Source organism: Elgaria multicarinata, chromosome 11 (assembly GCF_023053635.1).
Source record: "Elgaria multicarinata webbii isolate HBS135686 ecotype San Diego chromosome 11, rElgMul1.1.pri, whole genome shotgun sequence".
Lineage (NCBI taxonomy): Eukaryota > Metazoa > Chordata > Lepidosauria > Squamata > Anguidae > Elgaria > Elgaria multicarinata.
Genome location: NC_086181.1, coordinates 9,822,013 through 9,840,432, shown reverse-complemented (window position 1 = coordinate 9,840,432; position 18,420 = coordinate 9,822,013). Strand labels below are relative to the sequence as shown.

At 41.0% G+C, this 18,420-nt stretch overlaps 2 protein-coding genes across 5 annotated transcripts in view; one reads left to right on the top strand and one right to left on the bottom strand.

Annotated features, from left to right (window-relative positions):
* STAT3 (signal transducer and activator of transcription 3) overlaps nucleotides 1–18,420 on the bottom strand; it is a 284,749-nt gene that overhangs the window by 125,301 nt on the left and 141,028 nt on the right. The gene's annotated exons all lie outside the window — the stretch shown is intronic.
* ATP6V0A1 (ATPase H+ transporting V0 subunit a1) overlaps nucleotides 3,746–18,420 on the top strand; it is a 55,550-nt gene continuing 40,875 nt past the window's right edge. For 2 of the 4 annotated variants that reach the window (XM_063138749.1, XM_063138752.1), the window contains exons 1-7: nucleotides 3,746–3,949; nucleotides 6,443–6,606; nucleotides 6,876–6,954; nucleotides 7,806–7,903; nucleotides 8,953–9,081; nucleotides 15,313–15,416; nucleotides 17,112–17,238. In XM_063138749.1, the coding sequence (XP_062994819.1) occupies nucleotides 6,490–6,606; nucleotides 6,876–6,954; nucleotides 7,806–7,903; nucleotides 8,953–9,081; nucleotides 15,313–15,416; nucleotides 17,112–17,238 (654 nt within the window). In that variant the 5' untranslated portion in view covers nucleotides 3,746–3,949; nucleotides 6,443–6,489. The remainder of the gene's footprint in view (nucleotides 3,950–6,442; nucleotides 6,607–6,875; nucleotides 6,955–7,805; nucleotides 7,904–8,952; nucleotides 9,082–15,312; nucleotides 15,417–17,111; nucleotides 17,239–18,420) is intronic. The other 2 variants (XM_063138751.1, XM_063138750.1) reach the window with 2 other exon arrangements.

Sequence of the window (18,420 nt, the reverse complement as noted above, 5' to 3'; positions counted from 1 at the left end):
GGTCATCCATCAGGGCGACCAGGGCTGATTCAGTCCCGTAACCAGATCGGAACCCAGACTGGAATGGATCTAGGTAATCAGTATCCTCCAAGAGTGCCTGCAGTTGCTCCGCCACAACCCTCTCAAGTACCTTCCCTAAAAAAGGAGTGTTAGCAACTGGGCGGTAGTTGCCTAATACCATCGGGTCCAGGGTGGGATCTGCTATCTGCTGCAGCCACCAACCATCACCATAAGAGATGGTTGCCATTTTCTAGAAACACGATGTATAATCAAATACTATGTTGGACATTGCAACAGGCTAATTGGAAGATGATTCCGGCTGTTTTTCGGCGCAGTCAATGAAAGCAGCAGGTCCTATATTTATGTTTATCTACGATTATGAACAGCCCATGCAAATTTAAAAAGCAGTAGTAGGCACATATCATTGACCCAACATCAGTTTATAATTCTGCTCTCCTGTGGCGCACTAAAAGGGAAGTAAATCCTAGGGTCTGTTTCTAAGAACCAAGAAAGGAGAAGACATTTCAGGGGGGAACCCCTGCTTTTAGCATACAGTAGTGACCTCTCCCACTATGACACAACAAAGCAGCTTCCATGTAGCTCGACTGCTGTTTTGCAAGCAAGTCCGATAAAATTGTTTTCTTTGTCCCGTTATGGGACCTCTGGCGTGCTACCCCTTATGACAATAAGGTATCAGAGCCAGTGGCAGCGCAGTGGCTAATGTGCTGGTCTTGGATGTGAGAATCCTATGTTCAAATCCTTGATCAGCTATGAAGCTCATTGGATTTCTTTCATTAAATTGCTATATGTATAGGGCTGCGCACGCATGAGAGAACAATATGGCAACCATCTGCCTACTGCACTTCAGGCTCCAAGTCCCACCCCCAGCTCTACAAGAGCCTTCAAGAATAATGGGCTGGAGAACTCCTCCTCCACTTTAGATTTGGGTATGGGCTGCCCCCTGGCCCCAGAATGTGGCATTTCTCCAGCAGCCGCAATGGGGAGTGCAATCCCACTATTTCTTTCTTCACCCTTCATTTGTCCTGACTTGCATATGTGAATGCTATAACAGGGCACAAATGGACATCAGTACCCAAACCTGCAGGGATGGAACTTTTTCTGGCTTCATTTACTCCCATTAAGGATATGATAGCAAACTTTTGACCAGGCCAGTAAAATTCTGGCTTGCTGGCAAAGCTAAATGCAAGAGTGCCTCTCTGAGACCTGCTTGCATTTGTTTCATGGTTCTTTCCTGAAACCTTCCCTCTTTAGAGATGGCTTCAGATACAGCTAATGCCCTATCGGAAAGAAAGATGAATGTAGCTTTCTGGGAAGAGTTTGCAAGGCAGAAGGTACCTACTCCTAAATTAGGTGTATGTGTGTCCCTGACTCTTGTAGGGTTAGGGTGTAAGCACTAAGGTCACTGATGCCATTAGTAAGCATGCTCCTGGTGGTTCCACATGGACCTATGGACCAGCTGGAATCCACCAGAAGATCCTTTAGTGTAGTGGCTCCCAGAGGTCAGGCCAGCAATGTACTACTTCTGGCACCTCCTGAAGACAACTCTTTTCCATGAAACTTTCCTCAGCTGACCAGCCAGTTTTTATTGGTATTCTGTTTTAAAATGAACAATTTTAATATGTTGTTTTAATCTTTTAACTGTTTTATTATGCTCACCACCCTGGAATCTATTCTACATATGGAGAGGTATATAAATATTGTAAATAAATAAATAAGCAGGGTAGCCCAAGACATTTTGCTGCCTGAGATGAAGAACAAGATGGTGCCCCTTCCCATTTCATGTTCAAAAGCTAACCGGACTGGCAGCTGAAACTTTCTTCAACGCTGGCAATGGGACATCGTCTGCCACACCTGAAGGCAGCAAGCTAACTTAGGGGACACAGGGCAGGCTGCATGGCCCACAACCCACTCTTCTAACAACTTGCTGTTGCCTCCCAGCATCTGCTGTCTGAGGTGACTGCTTCACTCCGCCTAATAGAGTCCTAAGTGCAAGGGCCCCCTACTCCTGCCATTGTTATCAATGTCTTGGCCAATAAGAAAGGAAGGGGCCACAGGTAATTGGTGCATCTGCAGTTTGGTATGTGGATGGTCTGAATTTCAGTCTAAGGTATCTCCAATTAAAACCACTGTCTGAGCCTGGGAGAGATACTTCAGTCAAGAGTATACATTAATGGGCTACTCAGACCAAGGAATGACTGTAAGACAGCTTCAAATGAAGGCTGCTATTTACCCAAGAGTATTCCTGACTACAGGGGATATTTGGTGGTGAATTGACCAGCATCGCCTACTATCCACTTCCATTCTTAAACTAGTAATTTTATTTTTATCAACTTCTCACACACATGATACCATATAGTGGAATGAATAGCTCCTCCTGTTTTTTTTTTTTTTTTTTTGCCATATATTGAGAACAACAGACCATTTTACAGAAAAGTATTGCCTAAGGCATACCTATCTTTTCTGACAAATCCTCAGAAGGGTAACAAACATTTCCAGTGTTTGAAGGTGATGAGTCAATTTTACATTAAAAGGGTCTAGTTCAAACTGGAGCAAAGTGAGGGCTTTTGCCTGTATTACTCATATGACATCCGCTGCTTCAGAGATACTCTAATTAAGGTGGAAGAATTATGCTGCTGTGGATGCAATCCAGTATAATGTAATATGCACACACTTTTCAAAGAGTTTGTAAAAGCACAATATGTTGTTAAAAGCTTCAGAAACCCTTGATGCTTGCAAGAAGGCAGAATCAAAACTTTTTTCACAACTCAAATATGAAAGTTATTAAACTCTGGGTACGGGATTAATATGCACAGTATTGCATCTTCAGCCCAGAACCTAACTGCAATGTATAGATACACATTCAGCCCAGACTTCTTGTACAGAAAAGAATCAAATCATTATTGCTGAAATGTTGAGTCAATTAGCTGCTTAATCGATTTAAAGTGTTAGTCCCCTAGTTAAATGGACAGATTTTTAAAACAAACAGCTTTCTTTTCATACAAAACTGTGCATAGCATTCATAAATGCTTAATAAAGGCATTCACCCTTCTGTCTCCCACAGGACAGACCACCTCTTCCAAGATAGTGCCAGCCAGACCACCCTCGAGCAGAACATCATGACAAAGAAACAAAAGTATGTATTTTCCCTAAGTTTTATTAATATGAAAACATATGCAGGCTTAATAAATTCATCAACTAAAAATACAATTACAGTACAATCCTATATCTACTTTCCGGGGTTGCAAACCCCACTGAGTCCAATGGGACTTACTTTTGAGTAGACATGCATAGGATTACATTGTTAAGATTTCATCTGGTAATATTCCTGATTATTCCTAACGAGAGTAATAACAATCCCATGTCCACAGTTGGGCAGTGTTAAGTATTATTATATATTAGATATCCTAACTGGGGATTTCGCATGTTTTCTTCTTCTCCTGGACCAGCACGGCTTTTGTGTGTGTGTTATTGTAATCTGCTTTGTATAAGAATCCCATAAGCGGGTGCAGTAGCACCCGCTTATGGGATTCTTATACAAAGCAGATTACAATAACGCATTCACAGGAACCGCTTTCTGTGGCGATGGCGACTCCGTTACGAGCCCAGGGCGGAAAGTGAGCAGCAGTGTCAGGCGTGTGACATCACCCATCGCGGATGACGCCATCAGAACCGCGGAGAAACCAACCCCCGCCCTCGAGAGTTCCATCCCTATTTCTTATTGAGAAAGCAGGCAGCAAAATGTCGGCCGGGCGGCCAGGCTACCCTCAAGCACGCATAGAAACAGCACGCCGGCACGGCCCCCGTTGCTAAGCGACACAGCTGGTCGGGCGGAAGAAGAGAGGGAGGGCACTGCGTGGTGGCGTCATTGGCGGAAGCGCAGGCGGTGGATGACCGGAGGAGGTGCCGCGGCTCCGCTCTAGGGTGGCAGGTAGGGGTGGGCGTAAAGGCTGGCGGGGTGGGTAGTAAGGAAGGCCCTCACAGGGGGAAGTGGGCGACGGTGAGGCTACTAATGGGGTGCGTGTGGGGGTTTCGCAATACATTGTGGGAGAACGAGAGCTCTGTCGACTGTGAAGGGTCTGGTCTCCATATTCATGAGAGGGAAAGGCGTGACGCCCCCCCCCCCCCAAATTAGGGTGTGTAGGTAGTTAATGAGGGGGGTCTAGCTGGTTTTGTGACTACAGTTTTTCCAAATTTTTATTCAGGTTTGTCGTCCCCTCAGTCCGTGGGATTTGGGGTTGAAGGGGGGAAGCAGAAGATTTTGTGGGTGGGTGGGTGGCTTGGATTTAGGACCTGTCTCTAGGTGGGCTGGATGTTCCCGGGATGCTGCTGCCTGGGTTTCAGTTAAAAGAAGGAAGCTCTCGCCAGCGTCTGTGGGACCAAGGGCTTTCGAGGGGGTAGAGGCTCTTTTAGTATACCTGATATGTGGGATTGTGCACAGGGGACATTGGGGTCATGCTTGCAATGGCAAGGTAGGTAGAGTGAGGAGCTATTGCTAGAGGGGGCATTTGTTAACTTTTCAGTTTCTGAGGATAATTTTTCTACCATCTATTAGTAGGGGTGTGTGTGTGTGTGTCTGTCAACAGTCCTGTAGGGTTTGAGGAGGCAACAGGCCCTGTGACAACTAGAGAGATAACAGATTTCATTGTGTTAAGTAGACGAGTATGAGAAAGTTCCATTCCGATTTGCAATGCAGGCAAAATTGTTAGGAAGATGCTACTTCTGATGGGTTTGAGTGAAGGGGGTTTGTTTTGTTTCCTTTGGCAAATTCTGTAACAATGTTTTTGGCATCTGTCATCCAGCATCTCATGGACGTTAACCTTTGATTTGGTTGCTGTCCTTTACAGACTGTTATTATGCCTTTGTGCCTTAAATCACCAGGTCTCAAAAGCTCAAAGTCCAATCATAACGATGTTGTAGTGCCCTTGAAATGCCTCCATCTCTGGTTGATAGGACCCTAGGAGTAAAATGGCAGCTTTGCTTTGCTTTTTAATTTTGTATAAGGCTCCTGATCTCAGTGTTTGTTAGCATGCAGTATGGCAGGTTTTGGGGGTGGGGGCAGGGTGTTTTTAAGTTCTTGGTCCCTAGCCATTAGCGAGCTGTACTTTCTGTGCATCACTTTCATCTGATCTAGCTAAGTATATTGTATTAGATTGTAATACAATAGATTGTAAGCCTATGCGGCAGAGTCTTGCTATTTACTGTTTTACTCTGTACAGCACCATGTACATTGATGGTGCTATATAAATAAATAATAATAATAATAATAATAATATTACCATGCTGTATTAAGGCATACATTTTGATCTGAAGTTAACTCCCAAGCACACCTCTTCTTGGCATATTGTCTAAAGCACTGCAGAACAAATCTTCTGAGTGCTTGTTTGGGCTGTTCTACAGGTTCTCAGTGAGAAATAACACCATTCCATTCATTGATGTATTAAATGCTTAATGCACCAGTAGGAAGCAAGATAGAGCAACAACCTAAATCTCAAGAGTTCATTGCCCTAGTAATTGGAAATTGACACTTTCCAGACAGGAAGAAAATGCATCATTTGTTTTATGTTAATGGGGATTCAGGTGTTTCTGGCTCCTGGTAATGCCCACCGCCTTCTGGTGTATCATTTATTATGTCTGCAAACCTGCAGTTAGTATCCCACTTCAATTTTATTAGCCTGATTGGAGAGACCACAGTTACAGTCAGACCTGGCTTTCACTGGATAATCCGTGTGGACTATGGTGTCCGGATGCTATCCCATCCCTTAGTGAAAATGAGCTCTGAGTGTAGCCGGCTAAATCTACTGCAGTGCTATGTGATGATAATGTTCTTCCCTCAAGATGGCTGTTAGCTGATAGGCTGCTGCCTGTGTTTCTAGGACAGCAGAGCTTGCAGAGGCTATTAGGTGCCATGTGATGGGTAGCTGCTTGTAAAGCTTTAGGCCTGGAGCTGAGAGGTGGATTTCAGTTCTCTGATTGCAGATGAACAATATGGTTGTACTTAGTTGTGTGTGGTATAGAAAAAATGGTTCTTCACAGATGTCACAAATGCATGTGGCTGGTATTATAAGACACCAGGGTCTTGTAACAATTTATGCTGGAAAAATCGGTTGTGGGGGGGAATCGAGGTTTTGGGATCCCTACAGATTTGAATCTAGCATTATGGAATGTAACTTCCTTTTTTACAACCCTTGTAAAATCTTTGACTGGTAAAGACATAGCAGAAGTTAGTCTTTTCAGCCACTACTTCAGTCTGATGCGTTCTAGCTCGGCTTCTCAGTCTGGAATCCTTGAAATGTTCCTTAGATGTTGTCACTGCAGAAAGGGGGATATAAATTAATTTGCAGAATAATTACTCCCTGTAGTTCCAAGGGGGAGATTTATATTTTTCTGAAGATCCTCAATTTTATGTTTTTCCTTTCTAAAGGCATAAAAAGATTCTGACCCTAGTTTGACCAGCTGTTCTTGTTCACTATGGGGGAACTCTTTCGGAGTGAAGAAATGACACTTGCACAATTATTCCTTCAGTCTGAAGCGGCATACTGCTGTGTCAGTGAATTGGGAGAACTTGGGAAGGTCCAGTTTCGGGATGTAAGTATCTGGTTATGTTGGTCAGTACAATTAATTGTGCTCTCAACGATGTAGTTGAAATATATGCTATACCCTAAATAAGATAAGTTAGCTATTCTTTGCATTTTCCCTTTGAATAGTTTAGATTTTTGTTGGCTTCCATGACATCACAACATTTTAGACATTGGTAGGAGGAGTTTGGAGTCAGGGAACAACTGCTTTTCAATCTCTCTAACTCTTGTATATACACACAGCTCTATGTTATAATAATTATGTATTTTTATTGACAGCTAAACCCTGATGTGAATGTGTTCCAGCGTAAGTTTGTTAATGAAGTCCGGAGATGTGAAGAAATGGACAGGAAACTCAGTATGTCATTACTTCCTCCTGCTTTGCATTGTTTGTGCATGAACTTATATATATATAAGTTCATAAGTTTTATATTGTATTTTGTATTTGTGTTTTAAATTTGTTGGTTGTTTTTATGCTCTTCATGGTTTTAATTTTTGTGCAGACACAGAGAGCTTCTGTTGAGCGGTATAAAAATGTAATAAATAAATAAATAAATTTATCAGTCTTAGGTCACTTAAACCTCTATTCAGCTCTCTGTGTCTGTGCAACAAGCTGCATGTTGTTCCCTACTACAAAAACTATAACAGGAACTAACGTATAAGAAATATAGTATAAAATATGACGTGACAGCCAGTCACATAATAGGTAAACAGTAGAATGCGAAACAGATTTCTGGAGAAATCAGTGGAAGTCTGGGCAGCCCTTAATGTATGAAAGCTGACTCAGATTTCAAAAAATGCTTAATCAGACATCGACACGGGACCAGATTGCTAAAAGATATTCTCCTCAAATGACTTGTCGTAATCTGGTCCCCTGTCAATTTTTATTAAACCTCATATATGTTGTTACCTTCTGCCATTGTGAAATCACATAACTAATTAGTGGTAATTATTTACCATTTCCATGTGTGGTTTTTAACATTTGTCTATTACATGTATTATTATTTTTTTAAATGAGAGGACATCATTATTTATAGGGAAGGTTTGTGTGCATGCTAGTGGAGCTGGGTAGCAGAGGTTCAGTTGTACAATATGGTTGTCCCTTGTAATCCATGGGGTTACACGGGACAACCACACAACTTTCTTCTTCTCACTTTATATTGCTGGTTTTGGTTCAATCTCCTCATATCTGTTCTTTTTTCTTTTTAGGGTTTGTGGAAAAGGAGATTAAAAAGGCCAACATTCCCATCACAGATACTGGTGAGAATCCAGAGGTGCCATTTCCCAGAGACATGATTGATTTGGAGGTAAAATATTCTACAGCTAAAAGAGCCTTGTCAAATGTTAAGTGCCTTGGAGTACCTTGGAGGTTTGCAAAGCTCTATAATTTCTCTTGCTGAAAAGAAGACTACAAAAAGTAAAGATGAGTAAAATCAGACAGTGGAGGAAACAGCTAGGAATTTTTTTAGAGAATAGTCAAAGGGTATTATTAGTTGAGGGACCTGGATTTCTTAAATTCCTGTTTGAAAACCTACAGCAGATTCTTTTTTATTAAAAGTATTTGTATCTGCCTTTTAATGTAAAATATCCAGTGTGACTACAGAATTAAAATAGGCCAAACAAAATATTAAGATACAACAATAATAGGTTTTAAATACGTTAGAACAGCATCATATAACATAAAAAACACCAAATAGAAGAAAAACATGCAGTTACATTGTCATGGCATCAAAGGCTCTGTGAAACAAGGTCTGTTACACTTTGCTGGAAGGACACAAGGGAGGAAAATTATTCTGATGGAGAGAGTTCCAGAGTGTGAAGCCTTGTATGTAGCTACCAGTCCATCCAACAGAGAGCAGCGCCTCTGATCTAAGTGCTCAAGCAGGGTTATTTAAAAGTAGCACAGATGTATATTTTTAAGTAGCACTTAGAGAAATATTTCAGATTTCTAAATGTAAGCATAGGTTTTATAGACTTTTAGTTGATTTTAGAAAGGAGAGATCAAACATCAGCTGATGACAGTTCAATAATCTGTATAATTTGTACAACGAGAATCTCTTGCTGCAGAAGATACAATTAATTTTTAATGTAGAGGACAGAATTTGTACTGTAGCACAGCATCTGTATTTTGGGTTTAGTGATGCAGAACTATTTTAGGTCCAGGGGCTGGATTGTCCCCCTTGGACACCTCCCCACTCCCACTCCTGGTTAAATGATGTCAGGGTGAGGGTCCCCAACCCTGCTCTAAAAGCACATGTAGTTCCATATACTGAGAGAAAAGTGTGTCTATAGTATGCTTTCAGCTAATCATTAGCTCACTTTTCCTTATTCCCTTTTCCTTTCTTCCCTGTCTTAGGCAAACTTTGAGAAAATTGAAAATGAGCTCAAAGAGATCAACACCAACCAGGAAGCCCTTAAAAGGAACTTCCTGGAGCTGACGGAATTAAAATTCATACTGCGGAAAACTCAGCAATTTTTTGATGAGGTCAGAATATCGGACGTTATTGCCTCTTACACAGCTGGGCCAGCCCATCACAACCACCACTTTTCTTCTGAAAATGCTTGTTTAAGTTGCGATTTTTGGTAGCAGTGCCTCTCTTTGGTTTTGAGAAATTTCTACAAATTGTTTTCCATTGTTCATGCAAGCATACAAGCTGGCCACCCCATGGCTTACATTATCTGCAATTGTTGGTAGTTCAAGTTCCTTGTTAGGCAAGAAGTTCCCCAGACATTTGTCAGAACGATATATAAACACTTGATCCTGTAGAACTCTGAAAACACTCATGGTGGCCTGCTGCAGAGCCCATTAAGGACCTCAAAGTGGAGCTGGAAGCACTGATTCCAGTTTCCTAATTACTAGTATCAAATTTTCAGTAATCCCAAAGATCAGGTGATTGGAATAGCTTCAGCCTTGTTTCTTGTAGCCAGAAGGGAGAGAAGAGATCATATATGTGCGTGAATGCACAGTGCTCTCTTTTTTTATAGTGCAATGTTAAAGCAGGACAGGGAGAGGCTGCAGAATCTCCTCTAGGTAAGTCTTATCTAGGTGTCAGGCTGGGAGGCCTTGATGGGTCTCGGATTTGCTGCTCCTTGGCATATGTCCTTCACATTTCTATGCACCTGGGCAGCCAGTTGCCTGGGATTTTTCCATGCTGGTTTGCCTTTCAGGAAGGGTGTGGAGAAAATGAAAAATGTTAGGCAACCTAGATGAGCATGTATTTCTGGCAGGTTATTAAATTGCTACGTCATAAGCAAAGCCAAACCAGTGCTTTGCAAAAATCTGCGCTTTTAGAATAGATTGTGACTGCATAGAACACATCCAGATCTAGGTTCTTAACCTCTAGAGATATTGGTTCAATTAAGAGGCTTTGCAATGGATTGTGATATTTTGTGTTCAGTGTGGGTGAATTGAGCCCTGCTAGAGGCCAGAAACCTGTGGTCCAGTAGGACTACCTCCTTCTGATTTCACACTTCAAACAAAAATGGCCAAATGGTTGCTTTCACCCCCTCCTTTGAAAAGTTCTTGCTGCCGCTGCATCTGCTGTCACTTTGTGGATGATAATGTTGGGAATATGTTCAATGTGTCTGGGTGCCTTGTCTTCAAGTGTTGAGTATCAGTTTGCAAGTTGTAGTTTTTGGGGTTGCACCTTCTGGATACACAGCAGTAAGCTGGGTGTTCTGCAGCTGCCACCATCAAAAATGCTCAGCTTCATTCTTGAGAAGAAAATTAAGTCCCTAACCATCAGATTTTTTTTTAAAAGCACCACTTTAAAATGTAGTGCTTGAGAAAGCATCTGATCTTGGTGCAATGTGTGTTTGGCTAATTTTTCGTCTTGGCAACTTGCATCTATGTGAGTATATGTTGAGCTTTGTGTGTTGCTTGAGAGCTAACTCAACTGACATTGGGAACAGCTGTAAGTCAGACTACACTGTACCAACTGCCAAATATAAAGTTTAGGTCAGCTATGAGAATTTAGTATAAATTTTGCATTTAATTACAGCTGTATCTCATTTTCAGTGCATTGTCTAGTACCACTGTGGAGTGTTACAGTTTTTCTCCTTGGTGCATTGCTGGACTTGCAATTTCTCCAAGTGCAAACAGTGTAACTTGCGCGTTTGCAGTTTGCCAGAATGCAGGCTTAGTTCTGGCAAACATCAGATGAAGTGGGTCAACCTTTGTCTTGACTGCACGTCTGGGGGATCATATGACGGGATGCTCCTTCACATAAAATGATTCCCTTTCAATCAGTTTTCTACATGCAGTGCATTTTCTTGTGTGTTAAAGTATGCCATTATGTGAGCTCCACCTGCATTTTGACGTGATAACGGGTTGATCCATTACATTTGCTCTTTGTGAAAAATAGATCTCCGTTGTTTTCCAGCTTTGCAATCAAAATGGTGCAGGGTGGACAGTGTGGAGCAGTTGCTTTTATAAAGTCTTCCTTCAACATTTTCAGTACTTGGAACCATATGTGCAACTGTTTAGATTAAGCCAATCTGTATGAATACTATGCACTGTGTAACTTTCCACTGAAATGTAGCTTCCTCAGAGTCATGAGCTGCTAGCTGTTGATTCTTTCAACAGCTTCATGTAAACAAATTATGGTTCTTTCAGTGATCCAAATTTAGTGGGTGCTTCTAAGGTGGTGCAGCCTAGCTGTTGCTGTCTTCTTTATTTTATTGCTGAGTCTTGCTGCTGCATTCAACATTTGAAGACTTTGTAAATCTTTGGGGGAATTTGTGAAATACTCATGATTTTACAGCAAGAAATGGTTTGCAAGGCAAATCTTTGATGGGTGGACCCTGCATTCAGATCAGGATAATTTGGGCCTTACTGTACAGCAGTGTCTGTTTTGCCAGTGTGGACATTTCTTGCCTGTGGAAAAAATGCAATGGTTTTGATTCTATTAACTGGTGATCCTTTTCTCGGTCTTCATATTTTTACTTTGGGAAGAACAGTAAGAGCTGGAGAAATATCTCTGGATCTCATAACCATAAGTGCCCCAGAATAGACTGGAAGAAGACTGGAAAAGTAATGGTTAATGGCATGCAGTTCCCATCTCTTTCCTCTGATTTCTTTCTTTTCTTTCACCATCTGCAGTCTTTAGTTCTCATTCTGCATCTGTTCCTCCTCTTGGTGGCCCTTGCTGCGGGTGTTGAAGACTGTGAAAAGCGTATCTGTATTTACTCTTGTCATTTGCTCAAGGGCTCTGTTTGTGTTTCAGAAGGACCTTGAATTGTCTGTCTTGTGCAATTGCCTGTTAAGGATGCTCTTGGACTGGGGATGTTCCTTGTCCTTTTTTTCAAGTTGTGGGATTGTTTTTTCTATTGCCTGCAACCAAGGAGATGGTGACATAGTTCCCACTGAAAGGAATTGATTCCACTATGCCTGCCAGTATGAACTGTGCTTGGGCATGAGGCTTGCCCTCCCCAGCAACAAACTTAAATGTATGCCATAAAATCGATGGCTTACTAGCACTGGAACAATATCTCCGGTCATGATCAAGTTTGAAAGAGGCGTGAGGATCCCTGCCACTTCTCGACTTCTTTTATTTCCCTTGCCTGCAACACACCTTGAGAATGTAATCATATGCATTTTTGTACTTGCAAATATGGTTCAAGATCCTTCACTTGAAAAAAAAATCTCTTGTCTTTCCTCTGTTTGTGTGTATGTTGGAGCAATTGTGTTTTGGAGTATGCTGGCATTTATTTTCTGCTTTTTTTGTGGCGTTCCTTGGTGAGTCCACAGGCAATAGGGAACTTCAGCATGGTAGAAGACACACAGGCGGGAGAGTTAGAGAAGAGCAAAGGGGCCAATTACCTGCAGGTTGAAGTTAGTATAGAAATCTATAGATATCTAGTGCAACGAGAGTGACACCTGATGAGAGTTTTAATATTCTAAAGTGTATAATTTTAGAGCAAAGGTAGAAATGGGAGATTTGGCCTGGAAAACAAACATTACTATATGCCCATGCCTGATTGCCATCTTTTTAAAAGCTTGCAGATTTTGCAATTTGGCCTTATGCCCAAATTGGCAAATCCGTGTGCCTGTGATTTGCTGCTTTATTCTTCTGGCCTGTTGCTTGGCCTGTTTTATACCCTTTAGAGTCACATGTGAAAAGGGCACCCACCCCCAGCTTGCAGAAGTCCCTTGCTTGATTTGGGAGGTGAGAGATGATTCCCCCTTTCTCCCCTCCCTGTCCAGTTTCATCTGCTTCTTCCCTTAAACTGTGTGTTGTTGCTTTTTTTGCTGTATGGACTGTCAAGGTGGAAATCATTCTAACTGTTTTGTCATGTTAATGCTGCCTCTGAGGGTGTGGCATTGACACCCTTCCTATGCTGTATCATTAGTTCCTGTGCAAGTTAAGTTCCTAGGAGTTGCACCCAGCAGGTTACAGAGTTAAAAGAATAACCTGTGAATCCCAGCCTATTTTAGTAGTTGGAGAGATGGAAAACAGTGAGCCAGTTTGCAAAATCAAAACAAGCCACCATGGCTGGCTCGTTTCAATTGGCGGCGCATGCCAAGCTCCATTACCTTAATTGCCCACCCAGATGCGACTTGCGTTGTCTGAAACCAGGCAGTGTGGCCTGTTTGAGGGGAAACAACCCTCAAATAACCCCCGGGCACACCTGGGCAGGTAATTACACTAATGGTGTCTGGCACACGCTGCCCATTTAAACTAGCTACTGTGGCTTATTTCATTGTGCAGACTGGCCTGTTCTGTAAAATTTTCCAAGTCATGCTTGCTTTGTTTGAAATGAGGCATGCTGTGGGTAATGGACATTAAAGCCCCTTATATGGGTAACATCTGAGATGCATGAAAAGGAAACTGCTCTTTGCAAAATGCAGGATATAACAGACTTGAAGAGGAGCAAGATCAATCTGTAAAATTGGCCTGGTCGTATAATCAGGGCTGTGTATATTCTGTACAAGCACAGAATCTGTTGTTAGGCGAGTCTGTGTAGAAGGGCATGTATATCAAGGGAGGATATCTCAGCAGGATTTCTGATTCCCAATTGTTAAACAGCAGTGACAAAATGACCTCACACCCTAAATTATACTGCACAGTTGAAGAAAGCTTGGGGTAGCCAGGACTGGATATTTATGCTGAAGAATTGTTAGCTCCATTCTGTTTTCATACTCAAATAAATCCCTGGGCTGAAAATTTTTATTTCTACGTTTGTCTTTTTCAAAAGTCACCAGTTGGTGGATTTCGGTGTTCTAATCACACACCCACACCCCAAAATAGATCTGTCTACCTATTCCTCTTGTAAAACTTTGCTTTCTGAGGATCTTCTTCCATTTTTGTGTGTGTGAGCTAATATTGCTGAAAACTCAGAAGGCAGAGAGGGTTGCTAATTTCTCTTAATGGGGTTTTAATGTCCTTGTCCAACTGTGACTAGCAAAAGAATAATTATGCAGAGTAATAACATTTCATAATACATTTTGCAAAGTAAGAGATCATGCAGAATTTTGCTTGGAATGTTTTGGCCTTGGTATTGTGCATACAAAAAAGCATCTTAAAATTCATCCTTTTTTCCTTTAAAGGAAATTTTGCTGGCGTAAAAATTACCCAGGAAAACTCCATGGGCAATGTCTGCTGTAATTGCAGAAGACAGAAGGGCTAGGAGGATTTCCAGTGATTGAGCTATAGACCTGTTGCATGTAACAGCAGCAGTTTGTGGGTCACAAATCTCACAATTTGCTGAGGTAGTGTGCTGCCACGATTTTGGATATGCAGATTCCGATCAGAGGTTATACTATGACTTGCAAATCTAGGTACTTTGGGTTAATCATAGATTAAACAACCCACAGTTAACCTAAGAACTAATTGTAGGTTAACTATGGGCTTTTTAACACACAACTCATATTGTCTGCATTCACGTGTCACAGAATAACGTCTGGTCAGAGGTTGCCTATTCAAAATGGTGGCGGCGTGTGCTGTGGCAAATCATGGATTAATTAAACCATGATTTGCTGCTGTAATGTGCAAACGGGTCTTCGGTGACTCATTCTTTGTCCTTTCCATTTTCCACAAATTATGCTAAATAGACAAGCTTATGCCAGTTTGATTAGTCGTAACTTACACAAATATCCTGCTTTACTGCAGTTTTTTCTTCTTCCCCCTCAAGTGCAGAGTATATATAGCCCTGTGTATATATAGTATCCAGTCCTTGACCAGACAACCTCTTGCCCTCCTAGCAGTGTCTGTGTTCCTTTTGCCTCATTCTTTGAGTTTGGCATGTCTTTTTCTTTCTTTTTTTTATGGTGATAGCATGCAGTATTGGACACCTGCCCTGCACCTTTGAATAACACAGAGCTGCTAGATATATTTCAGTTACACGGTGGCATTTAAAGAAAAAGTCCCTTTCCCCACATTGACGGAGGCTTGAATTGCTGCTCTTCCAACATACTTCTTTGGAGCTTAACTTGCAGGGCAGGATAGTTTTCACCAAGTTCGGGAGGTCTGTTTTTCTTGAGCATCTTGTTTCTTGCCTTCTGTTGGCTTTGCAGAGATGCCTTGTCCACGTTTTCTTCACATTTTCCTTGAGTTCTGTTTCTCTCTCTCTCTCTCTCTCTCTCTCTCTCTCTCTCTCTCTCATATTTCTTCCTTCTCTGGCTTGCCTTTGTTTCTTTCCATCCATCTCCTGGTTCCTCATCCCTCTGCATGCCACTAACTAGTTTCATTAGATATTAATTGATTTGTGAATTCAGGCTGAATTGCATCATCAGCAGATGGCGGATCCTGAGTTGTTGGAGGAGTCCTCGTCGCTGCTGGAGCCAAGTGAAATAGGAAGAGGAGCCCCGCTGCGCCTGGGGTATGTACAATAAGTGGTGCTTTGTAGGATCTCTTTGTAGCCACAGGCGTGACTGGTTAAAGCTGAAAGACTTGGGCCTGCATTCCCTCATGCTGTTCTTGGCTCCTGATCCAGGAAACTAGAAGAGAACAGTCTAGTCCTTATAGGTATCTAGCCATTTCTAGATCAGCTGAATTGCTAGATACTGGATGGAAACCGTGTTTCCATCAATGATCAATGATAGTCAGCTGACTGCATTTCTTTATTTCGTGTTATTGGAAATGTAAATAACTGAATCAGTTTCGGCCACATATTGTAAATCTAACCTAGAACTAGTATAGGTTATTGGTTTCCAGCTGATCTCCTTATAGGGCTGCTTGGGATATCTGGAAAAATTATTAGAAGGTATGACAACATTATTTTCTAATGTTAACAGCTGCCATGGGCACTTGCATCTACTAACAATTGATGAACGGATTCTAGATTTAGCAAATGGCTAACTTCGTTGGGATTTCAGAAAGACTGCCAAGGAAATAATGATTTTCAGTTAAATTTTGTTTTTATTTGAATGCTAAATTTGGACAAAATGAAGCTCTTGTTTTTCTGTAATCTACATGAATTGTGTTCTGAAGGTTTGATTTCAAACTGTATTATGTTTGATGTTTGCTATTTTTTTTTTAAAAAAAAAGTTCATCCCAAAATTTTATATGCTAATAGGTCTTGAAAAAATGAACTTGTAATATAGCCAATCAGCTGAACAAGTTCCAACTGCTGATGTGTTAAATTTACAGCTTCTTTTGTTCTCAGCAGGCTCCTATGACAGCCAGCTTTTAATTTTCTTGTTGGCTGATTCTAAGCTGTGCTCTGGCCTGTCTCCTTACAAGGATACAAAGGGTTTTTGATAGATGGTGTCGTCCAGCAGTTCCCATATTCTCTGAGAATACAGTTTGTTTAGGTTTTGTTCTTAGAGCTCAGTAGCATTTACCACTTTCGTGCAATTCAGGCATTACTCTGAACCATTGTTTGTGCTAACCATATTTAGAAAACCAATCAAAGTTTGATCTTCTGAATACACGGTAGGCAAATAATATGGTATTGAGAGCTGATTGGCTGCTTTTGCTTTCTTTCATCTTAATGCTGAGCTTCATAATTTCATGTCCATGTCCTTGGTGAGGCAGTCTCAAAGCATGGATGAAGCCCATAATTACAGCTTCATAATTCAGACATCATCCTAAACCATAGGTGGGATATTGAATTGTTTACAAATGCACTTCAAACCGGCCAATTGCAATACATGGTTTGTCAATTCAGACAGATACCACACCAAACTGCAACTCCACTTCCTTAACTTTGGTTTGAGGTGATGAATTGAGTCTTTTTATAGGTGCAGCAAGAAAGTGGCAAATGTAGCTCTTCACCACTGGAAAAAAAGAGCATTTCAATCCTACTTGATTCTGTACTAAAATTGTGTTGTTTCTGCAAACCTTTCATGGTTGCCAAACTGGCCATGTTGGCACTCTCGTGTGTTCTGTTGACTTTGCAGTTCCAATATCCCTGTTCTTCTAGTCCCGCCTTCCCTGACCAGATGCCCTCCAGATGTTTGACTAGAACTTCCATCATTCTCAAGCTAGCTAGCAGGACCATTACGTTCTAGGTCTTGCATTGTTCCAATGCATTTTTTTCTTTCTTCGCGGCTTCTTCTTCTGTTGTATTCAGATTTGTGGCTGGTGTGATCAACCGTGAGAGGATCCCTACGTTTGAGCGGATGCTGTGGAGGGTGTGTCGTGGAAATGTATTCTTGCGTCAGGCTGAAATTGAAAACCCACTGGAGGACCCAGTAACGGTAGGAGGACAATTTCTGCAGCAGCAGGCTGGTGTGGGCTGTCAAGACAAAAGGTTGCAGCCTGTCTTTTTAATGCATTGTTTTTCTTAAAAGATAAATTAAAGTTTAATTTCTATTGTGAGTTGAGGGGAAGGCTTATTCCAGGACTTTGAGTGCCAGTACTTAACCTTAGAACGGGGGTGGGGGATTTTTTCCCATTAGCAATGAATGAATGTCAATTGCAAATACAGTATTAGGCAAGCTTGGCATTTTCAAAGTTGTAGTTAATGTTTCCCAGGTAATTATCCCTAGCTCGTCTGTGAGGAAATATATGAAATACGTATATGTCTCAGTGTAACTAATAAGTAGTCACAGCAAGACTAAACGGGTTCCAACAACCGTGGTGGCAGTGGTGAACCCTTTTAAAATACATGTGTGTTTAAATAGATGTGTGGTGTCAACCTATCATGCACAGTTCTTTGGGTTGCTAAAATTCATTAGTTCAGTCTTCACCAACCTGGTGTCTTCCATGCTGACTGAAGGATACTGTGAGTTGTAGTCCAACATATCTGGAGGGTACCAGTTGGGAAAGGCTGAATTAGTGTGTCAAAAGTTTTCAGTGTGTCTTTGTTTCTTTCTTAAATTTAAATTAGGGAAATATATACTATTGTCTTTAAATTCTTACAAATATTCCAGTAAAAATGTCTACATTATATAACATTTAATTTGCATTAATAATTTTTATTTATTTATTATTTATTTATTTATTTATTTATTTATTTATTTATTGCATTTCTATACCGCCCAATAGCTGAAGGTCTCTGGGAGGTTTACAAAAATCAAAACCACAAGTACAATTTAAAATACAAAACTTATACCTTAATGTAAAACACAACATAAAAGTACAACCAGAATAAAACCGAGCAGCAATACAAAGCTTTAAAATACAAGAATGTTAAAAGACTAAGATGGTAAACTACTGGGAAAATAAAAAGGTCTTCACCTGGGGTCAAAAAAAGTATAATATAGGTGTCAGGCAAATACACCACAAGTATCAGATCTGAAATATTTGAGGAGGGAAATAACATACTTTTTTGTTTGTTTATTTAGTAAACTTGTACTTTAGTAAACATGTTAATTATTTCACTCACTATTGATTTTCTGATGAAAATTTAAATTTTCTAATGGAAACTGAAAGTTTTC